This window comes from Pelophylax lessonae, assembly GCF_965119305.1.
Source record: "Pelophylax lessonae genome assembly, chromosome: 4".
NCBI classification, from domain to species: Eukaryota; Metazoa; Chordata; class Amphibia; order Anura; family Ranidae; genus Pelophylax; species Pelophylax lessonae.
Window position 1 is genome coordinate 285,480,980 of NC_138771.1, and position 23,830 is coordinate 285,504,809.

Genomic DNA, 23,830 nt, shown 5'->3' on the forward strand with positions numbered 1-23,830 from the left:
TTTTCCAGGCATCAATATCAAAGGAAAATTGCCAAATGTAACATGGAAGTAGGTTATGTTCACATAGTACAGTATATTTGGGTATACGGTACCTGGGGCACTTGCAGGATTCAAATCAAATGTGCAGCACTGCCACAACCTGTGTAGTACCTTTGGTAGCATATGCCCTTTAAAGGTCCCCATATAGGAGCCAGTTAGGCAGAATAGGTAAAATACTATGCAATGGTTTGTTAATAAGAGAATATGGATGAAGTTTTCCTTCCTCAAATAACTTACAGCATCTGTATTAAACACGGAAAACCCTACAGATATTTATGTCCCCTGTACATATATAAAAAGAAGAGCAGTGCTATAAAAGTAATTTACCTAAATATTATGTATATAGTCATTCTTGAGGTAAAGCTTCACTTTACAAAGATTACCCATGCAAGAAAAATTTTAAAATCGTTTTTGCTTGTACATGATTGGATGATGGAAGTCAGCTTACTAAACTCAGGAGCAACTGCATTTACAGATTGCAACTGCACTTGCAAAGTGCACAATCTATTTACCTTTAGTAAATAAACCCCAAAGTGTGCTTGCACTTTTTACAAAGTGGCTGAGTTCCTGGAGTTCAGCTTTAAAAGAAATCTTCTAAAAGTGAAATGCATGGGCTGCTATTGCTGATCACATTTTAAAATTTTAGTTCCTGGCTGTCTCAGTAGATCCTCTATCTTCAATCTATTTTGAGCCAGTGACCTAGAAATGCATACAGCTAAACAGTGATGACATTACTGTGATGTCCTGCTTATGTACCTTGGCCAATCAGAGAAAGCCTTGCATTGATTGATAAAAATACAAGGCTGTTCCTGAATGGCTAAGGTGACAAGTAATGTTTCTGTTTCTTTCGGTCAACAGCAAGGAAGTGTCTAATACCTGTGCAGGAAGTCAATGCCACTTACTGTATGTAGCATAAGCTACTAAAGTGCATAACAGCATCCCCATTAGCCAGACCATTTTACAACTGTATGCATTTGTTTTAACTAAGCTGGGCCAAACAAACAATCTCTTTAACCACTTGCATACAGGGCACTTTTACCCCTTCCAGTCTAGGCCAATTTTCAGCTTTTAGTGCTGTTGCACTTTAGAATGACAATTGTGCTGTCATGCAACATTGACCCATATAAAATTTGTATCTTTTTTTTTCTTTTTAGATAGATAGAGCTTTCTTTTGGTGGTATTTATTCATCACCGGGTTTTTTATTTTTGCTAAACAAACTAAAAAAGCCCAAAAACTTTGAAAAAAAAAGAAGTTTTTCTTAGTTTTGCATATAAATTGTAAAGAAGTAGTTTTTCTCCTTCACCAATGTGCGCTAATGAGGCTGCACCAAGGGGCACTAATAGGTGGCACTGATGGGCAGCACCTATGGGCACTGATAGGTGGCAATAATAGATGGCACTGATAGGCATCACTGATTGGCACTGTTGGGGCTGCACTGATCATCAGGACACAGATTTTCAGTGCAGATGTCCCGTGTAGATTTCTGGTTTTCGACTCTCCCCTCCTCACACCCTGTAAGCGTGAGGGGAGGATTGCCGATAACCGCTAAATCATGTTTACATCCGTGATTAGCTGTGATTGGACAGAGCTGATCACGTGGTAAAGAGTCACTGTGATTGGCTCTTTATCCTGATCTGTAATCATCTGTCCTGCAGGGGGTGTGCAGGAAGAGCGAGCAAGGGAGGATGGCCTCCTGACAAAATGCGGGAGCAATGTAGCCATAATTCGGCTATAGCGAGGTTGTGAAGGGGTTAAAGTAACAGGGAAGTTGGAGTTCTGCTTTAGGAATGTTTACAGATTGGCATGTAAACCAGATTGGCAAACCCCTGGAATTTTTATCTTTGGTGGGGAAGGGGAGTGCATTTGTACTGTTTCTGGGTCAGGTTTGCCACCCCCCCCCCCCCCCCATACTCACCATCACTATTGGAGGTTAATTTAATTTTTTTACGGTTTTCTTACAGGTACCCGCTACAATTCCACTTGTGCCAATCCCCTGCTACTGGGACACGACACATGTCCAAGGACGCTGCGGGTCCATTGAGAAAGCGCAGCACTACTTACGCATGCACAGTAGGGAATCAGCTGTAAAACACCAGAAAGTCACAGCCGGCTAACCATATCCAAAATCGCAGTGCCAGGGACCTGAAGACCAGCAAAAAACTGGCCTGTGTGAGGACAGCACTGGTTTCCTGGACTGGTAAAGTGCATGTTTATTAAAGTCAGCACTGCAGCTACAGTATTAATTTTTTTCTTTTACAGAGCAAAGTTCCTCTAAAAAATAAAAAAAGGCAGAGGATCAGTCTGACAGCATTTTCCAAAAAGGATTAGCAATTCCAGTGCAAATATTTCCCCCGTGACAGATTTCTTTTACTTCAAATTGGAAACTCATAAAAAGATCATGGCAGCTAGCTTCCTGCAAAGTGTGAAAATGACTTGTGTGCCTAAAAAGGTGGAACAATCGAAAAATATTGTTTAAAAAATTACTTTACTAAATTAAGTAGAAAAATATTTCTAAGGAACAGAAAAAAATGACATATCAATGTAAGTAAAAAAAAAAAAAGTGAGAAAGACAGCTGTAGAAAATACCTGTACATCGATATATTGCAGTTGCTTGCAATTAGTTATACCATCAAGTGCAGTTAATCTACAGTGCCTCAGAGAAAGAGATTTCAGTTTTTCACAGTTTGATAATGTAGAAAGGCTACATCCAGGCAAGTCATGTAAAGTCACTGTTGTAACCTAAAAAATAAATAGATATATGTTAATACGGGTCAAAAAGACTCCATCCAATTTCCTCTAGAAGCAGTGCCAATAGTTTTCCAAATTATTTACAAAACAACTACAAACCAGAGCTTATACAGTATAGTTTTGGGTAGTATAGTTTTGGGTAGTAGTGCTTGATGTAATCAGCAGCCTTTCAAAGTCACATAATTAGTAAATGGTGTCTACCTGTGCAAAGTGAAACTGGCTCAGAATCACAATATAAATACACTTGTTTTTTAAAATAAATTGTTAGGGATCTAAACAAAATCATGAAGACTAAAAAGCTAATAAAATTATGGAATTACTGACCACTGTTGGGTTAGAAAAGTATTCCAAACAGTAATGGAAAGAAAGAGACCCAATCTTGTCTCTCACAGAGAGGGTCATCCACCAAAACTCAGTAAATACACTATATTGTCAAAAGTATTGGGACACCAGCCTTTACACGCACATCACATGAACTTTAATGGCAATCTAGTCTTCGTCCATAGGGTTTAATATTGAGTTGGCCCACCCTTTGAAGCTATAACAGCTTCAACTCTTCTGGGAAGTCTGTCCACAAGATTTAGGATTGTGTCTATGGAAATATTTGACCATTCTTCCAGAAGCGCATTTGTCAGGTCAAGCACATGTGGACGAGACGGCCTGACTCGCAGTCTGCACACTAAATCATCCCAAAGGTGTTCTAATTGGGTTGAGGTCAGGACTCTGTGCAGACCAGTCAAGTTCCTCCACCCCAAACTCGCTCATCCATGTCTTTATGGACCTTACTTTGTGCACTGGTACGCAGTCATGTTGGAACAGGAAGGGTCAACCCCAAACTTTTCCCACAAAGTTGGGAGCATAAAATTGTCCAAAATGTCTTAGTATGCTGAAACCTTAAGAGTTCCCGTTACTGACACTAAGGGGCCAGGGCCAAGCCCAACCCTGGAAAAACAACCCCACACCATAATCCCACACCCACCAAATGACAAGGTCCATAAAGACATGGATGAGCGAGTTTGGGGTGGAGAAACTTGACTGGCCTGAACAGAGTCCTGACCTCTACCCGATAGAATACCTTTGGGATAAATTGGAGAGCAGACTGCCAGCCAGGCCTTCTCTCCAATATCGGTGCCTGACCTCACAAACGCTCTTCTGGAAAAATAGTCAAACACTGCCGTAGACACGCTCCTAAACCTTGTGGATAGCCTTCCCAGAAGAGTTGAAGCTGTTATAACTGCAAACGGCCAACTCAATATTGAACCCTAAGGAATAATAAGACTGGGGTGCCATTAAAGTTCATGTGTGTGTAAAGGAAGGTGTCCCAAAACTTTTGGCAATATAGTGTAGGTAAGGAGGGCATTTGTGAGAATCAGATTAGCTGCAGCAAGTTGCAACTGCCCTTTTGGTTACTTCTCTAAGTTGAGTCGTTACTGCAAACCATACATCAAATATTATGATTACACAATAAACACTCCCAAGCTATGCATTAAAGGGGTGCCATCATCCCTGCTCGATGCTACAAATATATAAATAATAGCAAAAAGGAAATGGGAAAATAATATTATATTTTTACCATAATACATCTTGTTTGGGATGAAACGTTTTCAGGGGCCTGACAAATGTGTAAAACTGTTCTGTTTTGTGATGAAACCAAAAGTGTCCTTAGTACATAGTTACATAGTAGTTGAGGTTGAATAAAGACAACAGTCCATCCAGTTCAACCTGTGTAGGTGTGAATCATTTCCCATACCCCCTGAATGTTTTGATCCTTGAGATGGACGTCCAAGAGTCTTTTAAATGTAGCCATACTCCCCGCAGTTACTACCATTTGTGGCAGAGAATTCCACAGTCTTGTAGCCCTTACAGTAAAGAACCCCCTGCGTAGCCTGAGGTTAAATCTCTTCTCCTCTAAACACATTGTATGGCCTTGTGTCCTCATGCATTCCCTGCGACTGAATAGTTTTTTTTCTATGCTCAGATCACCGTTGAGGTATTTGTAAATCACTATCATGTCCCCTCTCAGGCATCTCTTCTCCAGGGAGAATAAATCAATCGCTTCTAAACGCTCTTCGTAATTAAGGTCCTCTAATCCCCTAATCCGTTTTGTTGCCCTTCTCTGTACTCTCTCTAGCTCCAATACATCCCTTCTGAGGACTGGCGACCAGAACTGGACAGAGTACTCCAGATGTGGTCAGACCAGTGCTTTATAAAGTGGTAGGATTATAGTTTTATCTCTGGAATACATCCTCTTCCTTATGCATGCCAATATTCTGCTGGCTTTGGCAGCTGCAGCTTGACATTGCATTCTATTGCTAAGTCTATCTTCTACTAAGATCCCCCAGATCTTTCTCCATTTTAGATACCCCCAGAGGTACCTTAGTCCAATATGCTATGTGGGGTGAAACTACTGTTGACTTTGAGAACACCCTCTCCACAGTGAAGTATGGTGCTAGCTGCATCATGCTGTTTGGATGTTTTTAAATCCGCAAAGAATAAAAAAAATGGTTAGAGCTATGGGCAGCATGAACAGGTCCAAATACAGTTTTAGTCTTAGATTGATGACCTGAGACTAGAGCAGAGATTTACCATTCACCCTAAACACAAAACCAAAAGCAACAGAATATGAAAGTCTTAGGATGGCCTAGTAAAAAAAAAAAAAAAAAAAACAGATCGTACGTCTCTGCTCTGGGAATTATTGCATACTTACATTGGTCCAGCTTGGCACAATGTGGGTATGCATATCTTATACCTAATTGGCTGCTGGGGAGCTGAAATTCAATGTAGTACTGAGGGCTACTAAACTGATAATCGCAATCTTCCTGGTTTAGCACATACTCTGAAAGTGCCCCCCCTCTCTGCACATTGACCACAGGAAATATATAGTGTTTTCCAGCACTACCACACAATCAATAAACTACCTTTCAGTAGCCAGCCAAATGTGTTACCACACCACCTCAGTAAATCAATATTTAAACAGTGCTGTGCTACTTAATACCTCCTTCCATGCAATACTACAGTGATAAATGTTAATTAAGAACATATGCATATATAAATCAAATCCTCCACATTTTAAATATACAAATCGAAATCAGAAATTGTCCTTCGTGCTGAAAAACAAAAAGTGTTCTTGTGTGATTATCAATTTTCAAAAATATTTATTCCTATATTCAGCCCTGTAGTATGCTGCAAATCCACTCTTTGTGCTCCACTATGTGTCCACACAATATTTCAGTTGAGCCCTCACCCCTGGTCGTTTTTGACCTTAAAGCGGAGTTCCACCCAAAAGTGGAACTTCCGCTTTAAATAGTCCTAACCCCCTGACAAGCCACATTTGGCATGTCATTTTTTTGGGGGGGGAGCGGGTACCTAGTTTTGACAGGTACCCACTCCCACTTCCACTTGGAGCGCCGCGGCGCCCTGAGCAGAAGTTCTCCTCTCTCCCTCCCTCCCTGCAATCTTCTGGGACAGGTCAGAGGTCCCAGAAGATTGCCGGCCAATCACGACGCATAGCGCAACTCGCGCATGCGCAGTGCGTACCCGGCTGTGAAGCTGCAAACTGTCACAGCCGGTGCCCACATCAGTGATGCCGGCGCCGCAAAGCAGAGAGGGAGAAGACGGCGCATCGCTGGACCGTGCGACAGGTGAGTGTGCGGTTAGGCTGGAACTCCGCTTTAAGCATAAAGGTCAAACATAGCCTCTTCCCCTTTAAGGGGTAATTGACACAACTGTCTCCTACTCCTTTGTATGTCAAGGATGAGCTAAAAATAAAGTAGACATACTGTGCTGACTGTATCACTATAAACATTATTAACCACTTCAGCCCCGGAAGGTTTACCCCCCTTTATGACCAGGTCTTCTTTTGCAATACGCACAGCGTTACTTTAACTGACAATTGCGAGGTCGTGTGCCCAAATGACATGTATGTCCTTTTTTCCCCCAAGAATAGTGGCATTTTTTCTTTCTGTAGTTTTTATTTTTTGCGCTATCAACAAAAAAAGACAGACAATTTAAAAAAAAAAAAAAAATTAAAAAAATCACGTCTTAATCAATTTAGGGCCAATATGTATTCTATTACATATTTTTGGTAAAAAAAAAATCCCAAAAGCTGTATATTAATTAGTTTGCGCAGATGTTATAGCGTTTACAAACTATGGAATGTATTTTTGGAAGTTACATTTATTTCTTTTTTTTTTACTAGTAATGGCGGCGATCAGCAACTTATAGCAGGACAGCGAAATCGGACACCTGACACTTTTGACACTTTTTGGGGACCAGTGACACGAATACAGTGATCAGTGCTAAACAAATGCACTGTCACTGTACTAATGACACTGTCTGGGAAGGGGTAACATCAGGGACGATCAAAGGGAGGGCAGTGTTAGATGTACTAGCAGATTTAGATAAACTACCAAATTGAAGTCAAACTTTAGCTAACACTTTATAACAGTGATTGTCATCTTACGAGCTAAAGGGGGCCTTAAATGTGCCTCCATCAATGAACATCAGAGAAATTGATTTTACAGTAAGTAAAAAATCTCATTTATCTTTTGTTCATTGACAGACACAGCTCCTGATCTTCCTAACCATTGGGACGTCCCAAAGCAGTGTTAAACATGAGGGATAGGAACAGCGAAAAAGTAATACCCAAGGCTAAACTATAGCCAACCAGGTAATCAGGAGCCCACCTGAAAAAAACAATACACCCTCAAAGAGGAACACGTCCTCTAAACAGCAGCCTGCTAAACCTTGCAGCCAAAAGGAAGCATCCGCAGATGCCAACACATCCACTTTATAGAACTTTGTGAAAGTGTGCACCGATGACCAGGTGGCCGCATTTCAAAATCTTTGGAAGGAACGACGGACAGGGGCGAAGAACCACCTTATCTCTCTGAACCACCAAGTAAGGTGAACGACAGGATAACGCTGCCAATTCTGACACACTGCACGCAGAGGTGATAGCAACCAAAAAAGGATTCCTTCTAGGACAGCGTAAGCAGAAAAGTACGCACCAGGGAGTGTGTGGCCAAGGGCAATTGAAAGAAGACCACCAAGGCCGACACCTGCCCTTAATAGTACTCAAGGCCAGCTTCTGCTCAACCCCCCGTTGAAGGAAGGTCAAGATCTGAGCCACCCAAAAAAAGGGAGGATGAACCCCAATGAGACTCACACCACGCGATGTACGTCTTCCACGTACAACGGTAGATCTTCCTAGAAAAAGATTTCCTAGCTGTTAACAGCGTTGGAATCACGGACTCAGACACACCTCTATCCTTTAGCACTTGACGACTAAAGCAGGATGGAAGATTGGCCCTTGGGACAGCAGATCCTCCCTGAGAGGAAGCTTCCAAGGTCGCTGGTGACCAGCCGCACCAGATCGGCGAACCAAGCCAAGTCCAGTGCCACCAAGATGACTGAAATCCTTTCTGCCTCGATCCTGAGTAGAAGTCTTGGCAGAAGCTTGGGAGGAGGGAAGGCGTAAATCCGAGGACACTGACCCCATGGGGCCACCAGCGTGTCTGTGGAGTCCGCCAGAGGATCCAGTGACCATGCCACAAACCTCTGCACCTTTCTGTTGAGCCGAAACGCCAACAGATAATCCGCCTGCCAGTTTTCCACCTGGGAAACGTGTACGGCGGAGAGGACTGGAACGAACTGTTCTGCCCGCCTTATAATGCCAGCTACCTCCAGAGCCACCAGGACACTTCTTGTGCCCCCCCCTGGTGATTGACATAAGCCACGGCCGTGGCATTGTCCGATTAAATGCGTACTGGACAACCCTGACTGCTCACAGTTCCAGGACATTGATCGGTAGTCTGGACTCACCCATGTGTTTTATTTTTTGCTAAAGAAACAAAAAAAGTTTGAAAATGTAAAAAAAAAAAAAAAAAAAAAAAAAACATTTTTCATAGTTTGTTATACAATTTTGCAAACAGGTAATTTTTCTCCTTCATGGATGTGCGCTGATAAGGCTGCACTGATAAGATGGCACTGATGGCCACTGATAAGGCGCCAATGATGGGCACTGGTGGGCTCTGACAGGCGATACTTAGAGGTGGCACTAATTGGCACTGATAGGTGGCACTGAAGGGCACTACGAGGCATTGGTAGGTGGCACTGATAGGTGACACTGATGATGAGCACTGATAGGAATTGATGAGTGGCACTGGTGGGCACTGATTGGCAGCACTGGTAGGCACTGATTAGTGGCACTGATGGACATTAATAGGTGGCACTGGTGGGCACTGATTAGCGATACTGGTGGGCACAGATTGGGACCGATGTCCCCGTAACAGAAGCCAGTTACCAGCTTTCTTCTTCTCTCCTCATGCTGATCGTGAGAACAAAAGCCAATAACCAGCTTCTGTTTACTTCCCTGATCAGCTGTCATTGGCTGACAGCTGAACATGTGATTGGCCCTTTACCCTGCTCTGTGATCAGCCGAGTCCGAAGGTTTCAATGATCACAGAGCGTGCCGTCCACATGCCACAGGGGGCGTGTTAGCAGCGCAATCACGGGAGGACGTCTATAGACACCCTCCCGGCACTGGAAGCCCGCACTGTAGCTGTCTTTTGGCTATAACCCAGAAGGATTGTGGTATAGTGTATTCCAGGGTGTTCCCCATAAAACCAAAACTGGAACTTCGTGAAATATATGGTTGACATTGATGTTAACATATATTGGAGAGATATGTACAGGCTCCCTAGCACAAAAGGAATCTTTTCTTTGATGGAGACACAGTATACTAGATGTAGTGATGTCAAGGACTGGGACAAATGGCTTCCAATCAATTATTCTATGGAATGTGACCTGGGGAAGTGCATGTCCCTATCTGTCAAGTCTGTCCTGGCAAATAAGGCAAATGGCAAATGAGGCTCAGAAAAAGGACATTTCGGAAGAGGTACAGAAATTGCCCCGTAGAGCTCAAGTCTAATCCAGATGGCAGCCTGAGGTTCTGCAAGGACTTCAGAAAACTAAATAAAATATCTAACTTTGATGCTTACCCCATGCATGAGGTGGATGATTTGATAGAAAGCTGGGTCCCATCAGATACATTGCTACTCTCGATTTTACTAATAAATGTTGGCAGCATCTCTAGCGGCAGAAATATTATTCATGCTGTCAAGTCATGCCATCAATGGCTATGTGGTCAGCACATCCACCCAGCAGCACTGAGGTCATCGGTTTGAATCCCAAACATCACACTACCTGCTTGAAGTTTGCATGTTCTCCCTGTGCCTGTGTGGGTTTCCTCCCAAACTCCAAAGACATGCTGGTAGGTTAATTGGCTCCTGTCTAACTTGGCCCTAGTGTGTTTATGTATGAATGTGAGTTAGGGACTGCAGACTGTAAGCTCCTTGAGGGCAGGGACTGATTTGAAAGTGCAATGTATTTATTTGAAGCGGGGTAAATTGATATCTAAGTATCTGTAGTAAATAAATAAATGATAACAGTATGCATGCTAAGTAATAGTTATTACTTTCCAAAGATATTCCAGTTCTCCCCTGACTAATCATTTACCTCTCTATTATCTAAGAAGGTTAGTGTATATAGGCTGTATTCAAACCAACCAAAATACATTGTCAAAATATTTTTACAATATATTTGTGGATGAAACCACCAACTGTTGTGGCTTTACTCATACAGGGAATTCCACCAACATGTCTTATGTGCAGGGGCTGACTGAAAACTTTCAGCCCAGGGGGCAAGTACAAACCAAAGGCCCATGGTGCAGCGACTCGGCCCCCCCTCCCACTCTCCCTCTTCCTGGCCTCCTACTGACCCCCATTCCAGGCTGAAGATCTGCTCCAGGTACTCTCTACTCACAGGCCAAAACCAGGTTCCCGACCTGGCCAGCAAGGGGTGGTTGGGGGGGAGCTGGGACAGCTTGGTTGGGGCGCCAGTGGGGCATGGAACCGGTCTCTGCTCAGACACAGTTTACACCATCCATGCTGGAGGGTGGGGGCTGCACTTTGTCCTTGTCCTCAACCTCCACTCAGTAGGTCAGCGGCAGGGACTTTTTACTTTTCTTCACCAGGAATCCTTTAGGCATGTCTGTGGCAGAAGCAGTGCAGGCTTTCTATGGGGCATTAGAGTGGCCCCCTGCCCCCTGGCCCGGTCCTCCCCTGCTTAGGTGTACAGCAGAACTGAGGACTGTGAACCACAAATTACACCAGGAGAGCGAGGATCTACTCCTTCACCCACTTTGCTGGCTAGGCCTTGGTGCTTGCTGCCACTCACCCTTTTCCTAACTACTCTAAACTGTCTGATCATTTCAGACACCATCACTCTTCCCAAAAAGTTTTTCTCAGGAAGTCAATAAGAGACTATGCCTAGTAAAAGTAACTTGACAGGAGTTCAAGAGCTGTTTTGTTCATGATAAAAGGTACCGTTACCTTTTGAGATAGATAGATAGATAGATAGATAGATAGATAGATAGATAGATAGATAGATAGATAGATAGATAGATAGATAGATAGATAGATAGATAGATAGATAGATAGATAGATAGATAGATAGATAGATAGATAGATAGATGCCCATTATCAGGACTTTTCTGCAACAGAAATCTCTGAAGTTTCTGTGTTCTTGTGCTACACAGAATGTAATTGTCTTTGATATGCAAAAGCTGAAAGCCTAAATGCTACAGAAAATGTTACAAGAGAACAAACCAAAAAAGGACATCTAAATATCCACAAATGAAAAACTTATATGTGATTGTTTATTAAAAAATCATGCGTTAATAACTCCAAATAATTAATCTTATTTAAAGTCCAAGTAAAAAAAAAAAAAAAAAAAAAAAACAAATCAGCACAGGGAACATTACTTACAGTCAGAAGGATGTGTCCCTTGTTCCGATATCTCCTCTGCTATAAACATCTAATTTGCATGGAATTGAAGTGTTACTAAACCCAGAACCTACATTCACTATATCCAACAGTACATGGAAATGTAATTATTTTAGTAAATACAAACAGCTAAATATCTTTTCTCATCAGCAGTATATAGCAACCTTGTGACTTCTATCAGTTCCTAGTAAAGCTTGTAGGAGGAGTTTTCTTACTCCCCTTGGCCCTGTGCTGATCACATGCACTCCCACGAAAAAAAAAAAAAAAAAAAAAAAAAACTCTCTAGCAATACACACCAAACTGAGCATGTGTAGTCCATTCCCTGGCTCTGTAAATATCAGGTTATTTTTTGGAGACACTGAAAGTAGAGGAGGATCAGAGCAACATGATCAAACAACCTTTTATACCCAATACAGAGGATTAACCCCTTAGGTTCCACAGTAAGTATAACAAGCATGCTTTACTGCATATACAGACTGATTTTACTGTTGTGGGTTTAGTAACACTTTAAAGCGGAGTTCCGGCCTCAAAATCGAAAAAAAATCTATTTTGGGCCATCCGCTTGCTGAGTGCAACCTGAAAAAGAAATGGATACTGCCGATTTTATTTTTTTTTGGTAAATTACCTTATTATAGAAGAAAATATACTCCCCTTCCTTCCACTTCCTCCCTCTGTGGCCGTGGCCCACGCCGTCTCTTCCCGTTTGTGACGACTCCTCAGAGCTGAATGTCATCGGAGTCAATGCGCCTGCACCGGCCCCGTTCGTCACTTTCGGTGCAGGCGTGGCATTCCCTGCTAAACAGCTTCTGGAACTGACCGTTGCAGTGCATTGTGGGACTCCGACGTCACTGAAGAGGACACGAGGACACCTGAGATGGCAGCCCTGGAGAAGAACTTTTCAAGGTAAGTATTTCTTCTTACAGGTAAGCAGTGGCGTAGCGTGGGTTGTCAGCACCCGGGGCAAGGCAAGCAATTTGCGCCCCCTAACCCGTGGGATTTTAGCACTCGAGTTTCTTCCACTAGATTAGTTAAAGAAACCCTTACCCCCTAAGCACATGTATTGTTTGTTATGAAAATACTGATGTAATTAAAGTAAAATGCATCTAAATACAAGTTTGAATGACCAGCGTGCCCCCTTTCAATGCAGAGAGACCAGCGTGTCCCCTTTCAATGCAGAATGACCAGCGTGCCCCCTTTCAATGCAGAGAAACCAGCACGCCCCCTTTCAATGCAGAGAGACCAGCGTGTCCCCTTTCAATGCAGAATGACCAGTGTGCCCCCATTCAATGCAGAGTGACCAGCATGCCCCCATTCAATGCAGAGAGACCAGCGTGCCCCTTTTCAATGCAGAGAGACCAGCATGCCCCATTTCAATGCAGAGAGACCAGCATACCCCCTTTCAATGCAGAATGACCAGTGTGCCCCCATTCAATGCAGAGAGACCAGCGTGCCCCCATTCAATGCAGAGAGACCAGCGTGCCCCCTTTCAATGCAGAGAGACCAGCGTGCCCCCTTTCAATGCAGAGTGACCAGCGTGCCCCCTTCAATGCAAAGAGACTTACCTGCAGCGGCGGCTTCTCCTCAGTTCCCCGCATTTCCTCGAGTCCTCCCGCCTCCTCCTTTCGGCCAATCACAAACGGGTCTCGGACCTGCTTCCTGATTGGCCAGGAGGAGGATCCATGTGACAATAGTGAATTTTCATTCGCTATTGTCACACAATGGGTGGGCTCGGGGCGCACTGCTCTGTGCCCCGGGTCCACCCTTTTTTGTAGCCTATTAGAGCCTCTGGCTCTAAGCCGGTGATTAAAAAAAAAAAGAAACCCAATCTGTGACAGCGCCAGGCTGCTGACTCACTCGGCATAGGCATGGCTTGGTTTGCAACGCCACCCCACCCTACACCAATGGACAGGTGAGGCACAGTCCAGCCCCTCCCCGCCCCGACCCGCCATTTTCAGCCATAGGGCGGCCGCGCTGGACATCTCCCAGCCTAAAGATGGAGGCAGCCACAGACAGTGTGTGAACTGTGTATGTCATAGTCAGACAGACAGAGTGACACTGCGTATGCGCCCCCCCAGATGTTGCGCCCGGTGCGGCCCGCCCCCCCTGCACCCCCCACGCTACGCCACTGCAGGTAAGTGCAACCCGGGATAGTTCAGAGGCTATCCATTATGGAATGTACTAGCCCTGACTGTCCCGGGGGGGTATTTTTAGCTAAAATTGACCCCCGAGGCCGGAACTCCGCTTTAAGCTAATTAAACATACCAGATGTTAAACAGACACATCTTCAAACCAGAAACAAGATATACCTGTGCTCAAATCCCAATAGCTTGTACATGCATATGATCCATCAGGTGCTAAAGGGGTGTGGCCACTTGTTAATACTAGAAATTCTAAGTAACCCTTTTCACACTGCTTTATATCCTTTCTAACAAACTTTGAAATGCAAAACAGGGATTTTTAGTTCACACATATTGCAATACATGTTTAAGCTAGCCAACTGCTTCAAAGTAATCTCTCTTATGGCCAGTCCTATTCTGCTCTGCCACTGCAAATGCTATGGCGAACACAATGCCAACATGGGGCAAACAAACACAAAATGGGGGAGAGCTACTAGGTTCAAATCTGGTCACTGACCTGCATTGCAACAGAAACAAAATATACCTGTGCACAGCTCCAAACCAGGCAATCACTTTAACTACAACACTGATCAGTTGACATGGCAGCTAAGATTGCAAGGTGGATGTGATCATCACTCAAAGTGGCTGAAAATAGTCAGATTAGGTGACAATCCTCGAACATTAAAGACACATTTAAAATTTACATGAAACACCAGTATGATGACAAATTTGAGTTATAGCTAGAACCAATTCACTTGGATAAAGATGTACAAGTGAAACACCTAAATACTTTTGTAATTACAGCCATCACTCTGCTCTGTGGTGCCGAGTACTTCTATTGAAGGCAAAAGCTCATTTCCACTGCAGCACACATAGCACAATAAGGGCACAGTGCAAGCAACTGGAAACAATTTGGCAGATTCATCTGAACAACAGCAATAGTGGCAATTGGTACTTTTACAATGTGTCTCCATATGTGTTTTTAATATATTATGTTGCTAAATTTTAAGCACTAAGGATATTACTTGCTGCAAACCCACAAAACTTTCAATTTCCTGTGCTTTCTAAATCATAGAACAAAGAACAAAAACATGTTCTGGATACCCAATTTTTTTAATTATTTTCAGACTAAATCAGTAAACATTTACCATTTCATCTAACCAAATGTAATGTATAATAAATACAACACATATACAGTTAATGTTTGGAACTGAGGCCAGAATAAAAGGGCAAACTGTGCATGCTTAGTACTATCTAACCACATGCATATGCATCAAGCATAGAAAAAAAAAATTCAAGACAGAAGACTATCAAAAACTGTTACAAACTGTGATTTATGACACCACACAAGGCTTTGGGTTGAAAGACTAACAGATGAATATGTGAACCTACATTACATGTTTACTGACATCAAGTATATCTATGCCTATTGTGACCCACAAAAAGTTAGTGTGCCGCTCAGGCTTAATCAATATGGGGAGCATTATGGGTGGTTCAGCATCCCATGCAAGAGTGCCGGCGAGGTATGGAGCTCGTCCCAGCTCCTGTGATGACTAAGGGAAAAATAGGAAGGGATCCCTAAAGCTGCACAACTACGGATTCCTGAAGGAGTAATGAGAGTGGCAACCTAAGCTTAGGCTCCCACCAGGCCACGCCCCCGACACAATTCGCTCCGCCCCAGAGCTTAGTCATGGGCATTCCCATGACTAAGCTCCGGGGGGGAGCCAATCGTGTTTGGGCATGGCCTGGCAAGAACTCAGGCTGAGGTTGCCTCTCTCATTACCAGTACAGGATTCCGTGTATGTGCAGAATTAGGGATTCCTTCCTTTTTTTTCCTATATCTATGCTCATGTTATTTTACTCAATGAAAATGAGACTGCTCTGTAAAACTCTGATATCCATGTGCATGGTCACTATCAAACCTAAGTTTGCAGCTTTGACAGATGGACCCACTATTCTTGACCAGTGTCCTGATGATGACAACAATGGACCATACATGTGTAATATATCTTAACACAGCCAGTTGTAGTCTCAATTGGGTGACAACATAGGATGGGAGACAGATTTCACTCTAAACCAGGAAGTGCTTGGCATTCGTGATAGGATCAGCAAGTATTTTTTTTTTTAATGAAAACTGATAAATTTAAAAAGACTAACAAAAACATTTGCACTGTGTCTGAGCACCTCAAACGATAAACACTATTTATTTCATTTTAAATACTCAAAGCAAACTCACCCATCTATCCATCAGTGTTAATTTTGACATCAAATTTCTATTTAGTTTTAGTCATAGTCTTTTGACTAAATGGCTATTTTATTTTTATTTTAGTCATCTGAATTGTTTTAGTTGTATTTTAGTTGCCTAAAATCTCCAGTACACTTTAGTCGGTTAAAATCAAATGGGTTTAAATAAATTGTAGTGCATTATTTAAAGTGTTACTAAACCCAGAACCTGCATTCACTATATCTGGTCTCCCACAGTACATGGAAATGCAGTAGTTTTAGTAAATATAAACTAATAAATACCATGTTCATCAGCAGTATATAGCAGTTAGAGCAGCCTTGTGACTTGTATCAGTGTGTGCTGAAAGCTTGTAGGAGGAGGAGTTTTCATTTCTGCCACGATTGACCTATCAGGCTTCAAGACCCATGACCCTCTGTCTCGACAGTGCTGATTGGCCCTGTGCTGATCACCTTACCAAAAATAAACCTCTCTAGCAATACACACCAAACTGCACATGTGCAGCCTGACTCTATAGACTGTAAATATTAGGTTATTTTTTAGAATCTGTGGAAAAAGGAGATGATCAGAGCAGACAGGAGCAAACAGCCTTATTACACAATGCGGAGGATTAACCCCTTAGGTTCCACCAAGTATAACAAGCATGCTTTACTGCATATACAGACTGATTTTACTGTTGTGGGTTTAGTAACACTTAATCATTCACCTGGGGTGGCATCTTTATTGTTAACGATGTGTCCAATTTTTCAACATGCCCCCATCTACAGACCACGTTATCCACCACAATACATTTGTGGGGAAGAGACCCATGACCTCTCAACACTGGAATAAGCTGCTTTGTCAATGCAGGTGTTTGGAAGCTGTCAGTGGGTTAAGGGGGAGGGGGATGCGGATGACAGGGGATAGGGTGTTAGCAAGGTGGCAGTGGGGTGCCAGGTGTGATGAGGATGACAGGGGGTAGGATGTTAGCAAGGTTGCAGTGGGGTGCCAGGTGTGATGAGGATGACAGGGGGTAGGGTGTTAGCTAGGCGGCAGTGGGGTGCCAGGCGTTACTGAGGATGACAGGGGGTAGGGTGTTAGCAAGGTTTTGTTGAAGGAAAAAAAAATTATAAAAATAAACAATGGAATTAGTTTTTCTCTCGCTCTCTCTCTCTCTTTGCTGCTGTTGCTAGGTAGATTAGAAAAAAAAAAGTCTAATCATGATTAGACTTTATTTTATTTTCCAAATCTAGCAACAGGGCATTCCGTCAGAAAAAAAATTTAGAAGTATTTAGAACACTGAGTAAACAGTTCTCCATCCTTACTGGCTGCCTTCCAGTTTCCTATTGTGTTAATGTGAGCTCATTAGGGCAGGCCGAAATACTAACCTAGCCTGCCTATTGAACTCCCTAATTTGGTCTCTTCTTGCACCAGGGGTGGAGAAGATATTCCCCTGCAGTTGCACTGCTGAGCTCAGTGGCTGGCCTGCTCTCAGCCATGCCCCCCCCCCCCTCTCCGGTAGTTGGACTCCTCTCCAGTCTCCACTCTCCTCCAGGGACCCCACCCTGGCCTAACATCTTGTACAGAGCAGAGGCCAACATGAGTGATTGGTACAGCATATGGGGGAGAGGAGAGAGCAGCACAGGGGCGTGTCATGTGTGAGTTTAGTTCAGATCGGGTTGGGGGAAGGAGGAGCTCAGCCGTGGACAGTCAGACTTCGATCATATGCTGGCACAGTGGCACTGGCAAATCTGGCAGGCTGAAGATTGGCATCATTAGGTAATCCTACCCTAAACCCTGACACATGGTGAGCCATAGAAATGTCCTGGTTTTTGGAACTGACTAGCTTCCACTAATATAAATCTTCACTACCTGTCAAAAAAAGTTTCAAATGTATTTAAAAAAACAGGCGATTTAAGATGGCATTCATTGAAAAGCAGTTATTTTAGAGAAATTGTCATGACTAGACATTCCCCTTGTTCTGTTGTTTGAAGCTGCCTGTTTTCATGGAGCCTTGCTCCGCTTCTGACTGTGCCCCTCAGCATTTAAACACAGCAACAAATACACTCCTGCTGATTTCTTGATCCCTGCATTGTAAGTAATTTACTGCATTACTTACAATGCACTGAATGCAGGGATCAAGAAGACACCAGGAGTGTAGTTGTTGCTGTGTTGTTTGAAGCTGTCTGTTTTCATGAAGTCTTGCTCAGCTTCCGACTGTGCATATCTAAAATACATTTCTGGAAAAAGACACATAACAAAAGGTGTTTATGATAAAACCAGGGAACTCTGGTTAAAATGAGAAAGGCAGAATGTAGCATTTTAAAAGTGCCAAGATAGTGGTTTAGAAGGATTGTTTAAAGATACATTATTGGCATGCGTTTCATCTTCAGACTTGGCATGTGTTTCATCCGATGACTCGTAGAAGAGGTGGTCAAATATCTTCTGCCAGCATCAAAGACTAGTGATTAAAGTAAACACTTGTGTCTTCGTAACATTGCTAGATAAATGTTTTATTAAAAAGTAGGTCTGATTGTATTTTAAACTTCTTAGTATACTGAATATGACATTTTAAGTAATACAATCAAGCTGCTCGCTGTGTATTTGAATTTGACACCTAATCAAAATTTCTTGAAAGATTTTAACTTAAATGTCTGTATTCAACTAACTACCCTTCTCAAAATGCATCCATATATTTACAGTACATGACATTTATCATTATAAAAATCAGGAATATTTTTTTTCTTTTTTTAAGATCATGATGTTGTAAATCAGGCTGAGATACTGTAGTCATTTATTGTAGTTCATGCTGTTGCTGCCAAATAATCAGCAATGTAAAATTAGCTCTTTGACCAACTTTCTGCAAGTGTAAAAGGCATTCAGAGTTGGAGCTTCAGACACTGTTCTGTTTCTGGACAGTATACTGCAATATTAAAGAGAAAGAGCTGCGGTTTTGTACACCATTTCTTTATTATGGTCAGCACTAAAAAATAAAAAAACATTTTTTTTTTCTTTTTGTCAAGACATTTACTGCATCTGGCTTTCTGCTCACTACGCTTGCCGAGGTGCTGATAAAGTCGCTCTGCCTTCCCAAAGAAAGCAGAGGATCTCAAATCTCATGAGAACCCTTTTAGCTTATATCCGTAGCAATATTCGATTTGGGAGGAGTTATAGGTTAGGTAACTATTTTACTGAAAGGTCTGCTTTAGCAGGTGGAGCTTTAAGCCTAGTACACACGCAACGAATTTCCGCCGACCGGTCGTCCATCTTTTGTCCAGAGTGGTGTTTTGTTGGTTGGAATGTGCCCTAGACTGCACACGAATTTTCCCGCACGACAAAATTCTACTTCAGAAGTGATGTCATGTGTTGGTTTGCTTTCTTTGTGTTCTTTCTTCTCTGAGCATGCCCAGACTTGCTCATAAGATTTCTCCCTGTCAAAATCTGTACTGACTGCATGAAAATCGGACGTGTTTTGACGGAGGACAAAAATTTTATAGCCTGCACACCAGATTTTTTTCGGCCGAAAAGTCGGAGTCGGTTGTCAGAAGCATCATACTAACAAGCCGAAAATCGGCAGATCGGTCGGACAAAAATTCCCGGCCGAATTTCGACTCGTGTGTACGGGCCTTAAGTCTCTGTTTCGTGTGTATAGTTTTGATGAAAGAAGCTCAGTTTTAACAGAACTCAAGCTGAATGAATCATTAGAGTGACTCATCCTTTATCAGATGAGGTAGTTTGCTGTTGCTCTTTGGGGATTCCTTGTCATGAATTAAGTGTTTAAGGTGGCTGGTCATACATTATACAATTTTCTTACAATTTTCCGTACAATTTTCTTTAAGGCTTCGTTTCCACTAGTGTGACTTGTCGTGCAACTTTGGACACAAAGTCGCATGACAAGTCACAGCCCATTGATTTCAATGGCACCCGTTCCCATCTATGCGACTTAATGTTGCAGCGACTTTGAAAAGGTGCCTGCACTACTTTGATGCGACTATGAGTCAGAGTGTGTCAAGTCAGATCACAATTGCACTCAAGTTGCATCAAAGTCGCACTGCAAAGTTGCACTGTAAATCGCACGACTTTGGCGTCGCACTAGTGGAAACGTAGCCTTAATTTACTTTCAGCTATGTAGTACAAAGGCCTGCCTAATTGGATACAATTGAAAGTGTTGTTTAGTTTTGACCTCATATTATATGATTTTTGGTAAATCGAACAGAAAATTGTACAAGAAAATGGAACATGTATGGCCAGCCTAACTGTAAAACAAAATATAATTTATCTACTCATTGTAAAATCTTAGTCTTTGAGTCCACTGAGTGACACAGAAAGTCCTATAGCCTTTGAGTTTACTGCAGCCTACAGGATTGAACACTGGCAAACCAAAAACAGTTAGATCAGACCAAGATAACCCCTCATTACCAGCATTCATCAGTACCAAGAGCATAACCATTAACACATAGGGGTGGGACCCGTGTCTCCTAATGGAGTCCAAGAAACAGATTTTACATTGAGCACAAAAATCCTGTTTTCTTTCTTTTCACAACTATTGAAGGTGCAGGAAGTAATTAACCTTTGGGATGTCCAAAAGCTGTCCAACTGAGGGGTGGAGACAAGGAGCGGTAGGGAACATCCTCCCGCCTCCTTCCACGGCTCACCTGGGTGTTCCGTCCCACCGGGAGACCCGAGCGACAAGCTGTCGCGTCCGCCGGCTGGCCAAAGACCCGAAAAAAGCTACATTCAGCTCTGATCGGGTCTCCGATGTAGAAACCCGGAAGCAATCTCATGACATCACTTCCAGGTACTGGAGCCTTAACCCCTTCCCGCCCGCTCTATAGGCAAATGAGAGCGGGAAGGTGGTTGCATTATCCTGACCAGACTTCATATGACGGTGGCAGGATATTGCGCTCTGCGATCGGTGATGTGGCGTGTCACTCTGACACACCGCATCTCCGATCTCCGTAAAGAGCCTACTGACATAGGCTCTTTATCATGTGACCAGCTGTGTCCAATCACAGCTGGTCACATAGTAAATAGGAAGTGCCGTTGATCGGCTTTCCTCGGTTAGTGCCTGACAGGCACGAGGAGAGGAGAGCCAATCTGCGGTTCTCCTGACAGAGGGGGGGGGTCTGCAGTGGTAATCATAGCATTGATTACCAGTGCAGACCCTTAGGGGGAGGTGCCACTAGAACAGGGATGCCCGGCCATGACCCCAGGGATGCCCGCCCATGACCCTAGGATGCCCACCATGGCCACCAGGGATGGCAATCAGGGCTCAGGGAGCCTGTCAGTGCCCTCCCCATCAGTGCTGCCTGCCAGTGCCCTCCCCATCAGTGCTGCCCACCAGTGCCCATCATTGCCATCGATCAGTGCCGCCCACCAGTGCCCATCAGTGTCCATCAGTGCCGCCTATCAGTGCCCAGCAGTGCTGCCTATCAGTGCCCACCAATTCTGCATATCAGTGCTACCTATCAGTGCCAAATATCAGTGCTGCCCGTCAGTGCCAAATATCAGTGCTGCCCGTCAGTGCCAAATATCAGTGCTGCCCGTCAGTGCCAAATATCAGTGCTGCCCGTCAGTGCCACCCCATCAGTGCAGGAAAAAAATGTATCTATTTACAAAATTTTATAACAAACAAAAAAACTTTTTTTTTTCTCAAATTATTTTTTTATTTGTTTAGCAAAAAGAAAAAACCTTGCGGCGATCAAATACTACCAAAAGAAAGCTCTATTTGTGGGGGAAAAATGACATAAATTTGGTTTAGGTACAGAGTTGCATGACCGCGCAATTGTCATTCAAAATGCAACAGCGCTAAAAGCTATAAATTGGCCTGGGCAGGAAGTGGGTGAAAGTGCCCGGTATTGAAGTGGTTAACCACTTGCCGACCGCCCACAGTATATTTACTGCTGCAGTCAGCCCCTCACAGGCAAAGCGACGTAGTACTACGTCGCTAGCCTGTGAGGCTCTAGGGAGCGAGCGCGCGCCGCCGGAGGTGCGCTCCCGCCCCCGCTCGTTCACTGGGATCCCCGCGCGTGTGACCGGCAGACCCGATGTCTGCCGGTCACTCGCGATCATCGGTTACACCGGGAGAAAGGCAGGCGGCTAATGTTAACAAAGCCGTCTGTCATTCTCCCTTGTGTAACAGCAGAGATCATACGGTCCTGCTATGTAGGACCATAGATCTCTGCTGTTACATGAAAAGCCACACCCAATCACAGTTAGAAGCACGCCCCTAGGGACACACTTAACCCCTCCTTCTCCAATAAAGTTAACCCCTTCCCTGCCAGTGTAATTTTTACAGTAACAGTGCATATGTATAGCACTGTTTACTGTAGTAATGTCACTGGTACCCCCAAAAGTGTCAAAAATGTCAGTCAAGGGTCCGATCTGTCCGCGGCAATGTCGCAGTCCCGCAAAAAAAAAAAAAAAAATACGGAGACCCCAAATCTCTCCATAAAGAGTACCAGTCACTGCCTATTACTGTCACAAGGGATGCTTACATTCCTTTGAGAGCAATAAAAGTGATAAAAAAAATAATAAAAATTTAAAGGACAGTGTAAAAATAAAAAAAACTTTAAAATGTGCAGAATATTGGCACCTAATATTGGCTATCGGCCTGAAGTGTGGCCGGAAAATTGGTATCGCCCCTAAAAAAACCGATATCGGTCGATCCCTAATCTGAATCCCTATCAGATGATCCTCCAACAGTATGATCCAATGTTGTAGAGGCAGCCAAAATGCTGATGGGGAGATGAAACTCAACACCAACAGGGTGAATAGGACTCTTCCCTAACCTGACAGGCTGGCATCCATCTTGAGGATCCTGCAAAAGTTGGGAAGGAAAGATTTCCATGACTCCAAAGCCAGATTCCTGACCCAGCCCATGCCACAAAAAACCTGGTCCTCAGTGATAGAAAGAGAGTGGGTAGAATAGTCCATAATAAAGAGACTAGTGTGTGGTAGAGGTCTAGAGTGAAACTGACTGTCTTGAAAGATGGCTTCCATCAGACCTAGTACTCTTGTGCAAAAATTGAGAGATGGACAGCTCCTGGTCTGGAGAGTTTGAATATGAGACTTGAGTGTCTGAAAGGAATACTCTGCCCTGAACTGTATCCAGGACTAGTTCCAATGATAATCTGGTTCCAATAATGATTCTGATGTTTCAGGATCCACTTGGTGATCCTGCTAGTAACACACTTACTGTCTTAGGGTTTTTACATTCTGGATGAAGTAATAAAGCAGACACCTTTGGACAGCAGAACTGTCAGTCTAGGAAGAGAGTAGTTAGACTAGCAGATTTGGATGGACTCGACTAACAAATTGAAACTGAATTCCAGTTAACATTTTATAAACAGTTGTACCAGCAGGTATTTTTCTTTGTAGAATAAAGGTTTTATCTCATTGAATAAAGCTGAACATTATCCTCTATGTTTGAGCTACTAATTACAGAAGCAGATATGGGTCATTAGCCTTCAGGAGACGCGACCCGTTAAGACTCTTCTGTTTCTTGCCTCCAAAAGCTTACCTGCGTTATACCGGTTTATTGAACATTCAATGCTTGTCGAATCACATCGTTTGTAATGTTATATTTTTGTACTCTGTACTATGATGTATATTGCTACATGTTTTCAAAAAAAAGTTTGATTATAAAAAAAAAAAAGCTGACCATTATATGCACCCCTGTCAGTGTTAAATGGTTTGTCTCAACCCTATAACTGCTACTTTGTCTAGATAGCTTGGTCTGTAAAAGAACGTTTTAAAAAAAAATAAATTAAAAAAAAAAAACAGATTTACTGGCTGTATCTCCTGGTGAAAATAAAGAGAAAAAGGTTAAAACAAACAAAACAAATTCAGCCACATC

General features: G+C 43.1%; 1 protein-coding gene across 1 annotated transcript in view; it reads right to left on the minus strand.

The window, feature by feature from the left end:
- LRRIQ1 (leucine rich repeats and IQ motif containing 1) overlaps window positions 1-23,830 on the minus strand; it is a 378,050-nt gene that overhangs the window by 310,629 nt on the left and 43,591 nt on the right. Inside the window, exon 8 of the mRNA XM_082254861.1 lies at window positions 2,627-2,779. Coding sequence (XP_082110987.1) covers window positions 2,627-2,779 — 153 coding nt within the window. The remainder of the gene's footprint in view (window positions 1-2,626; window positions 2,780-23,830) is intronic.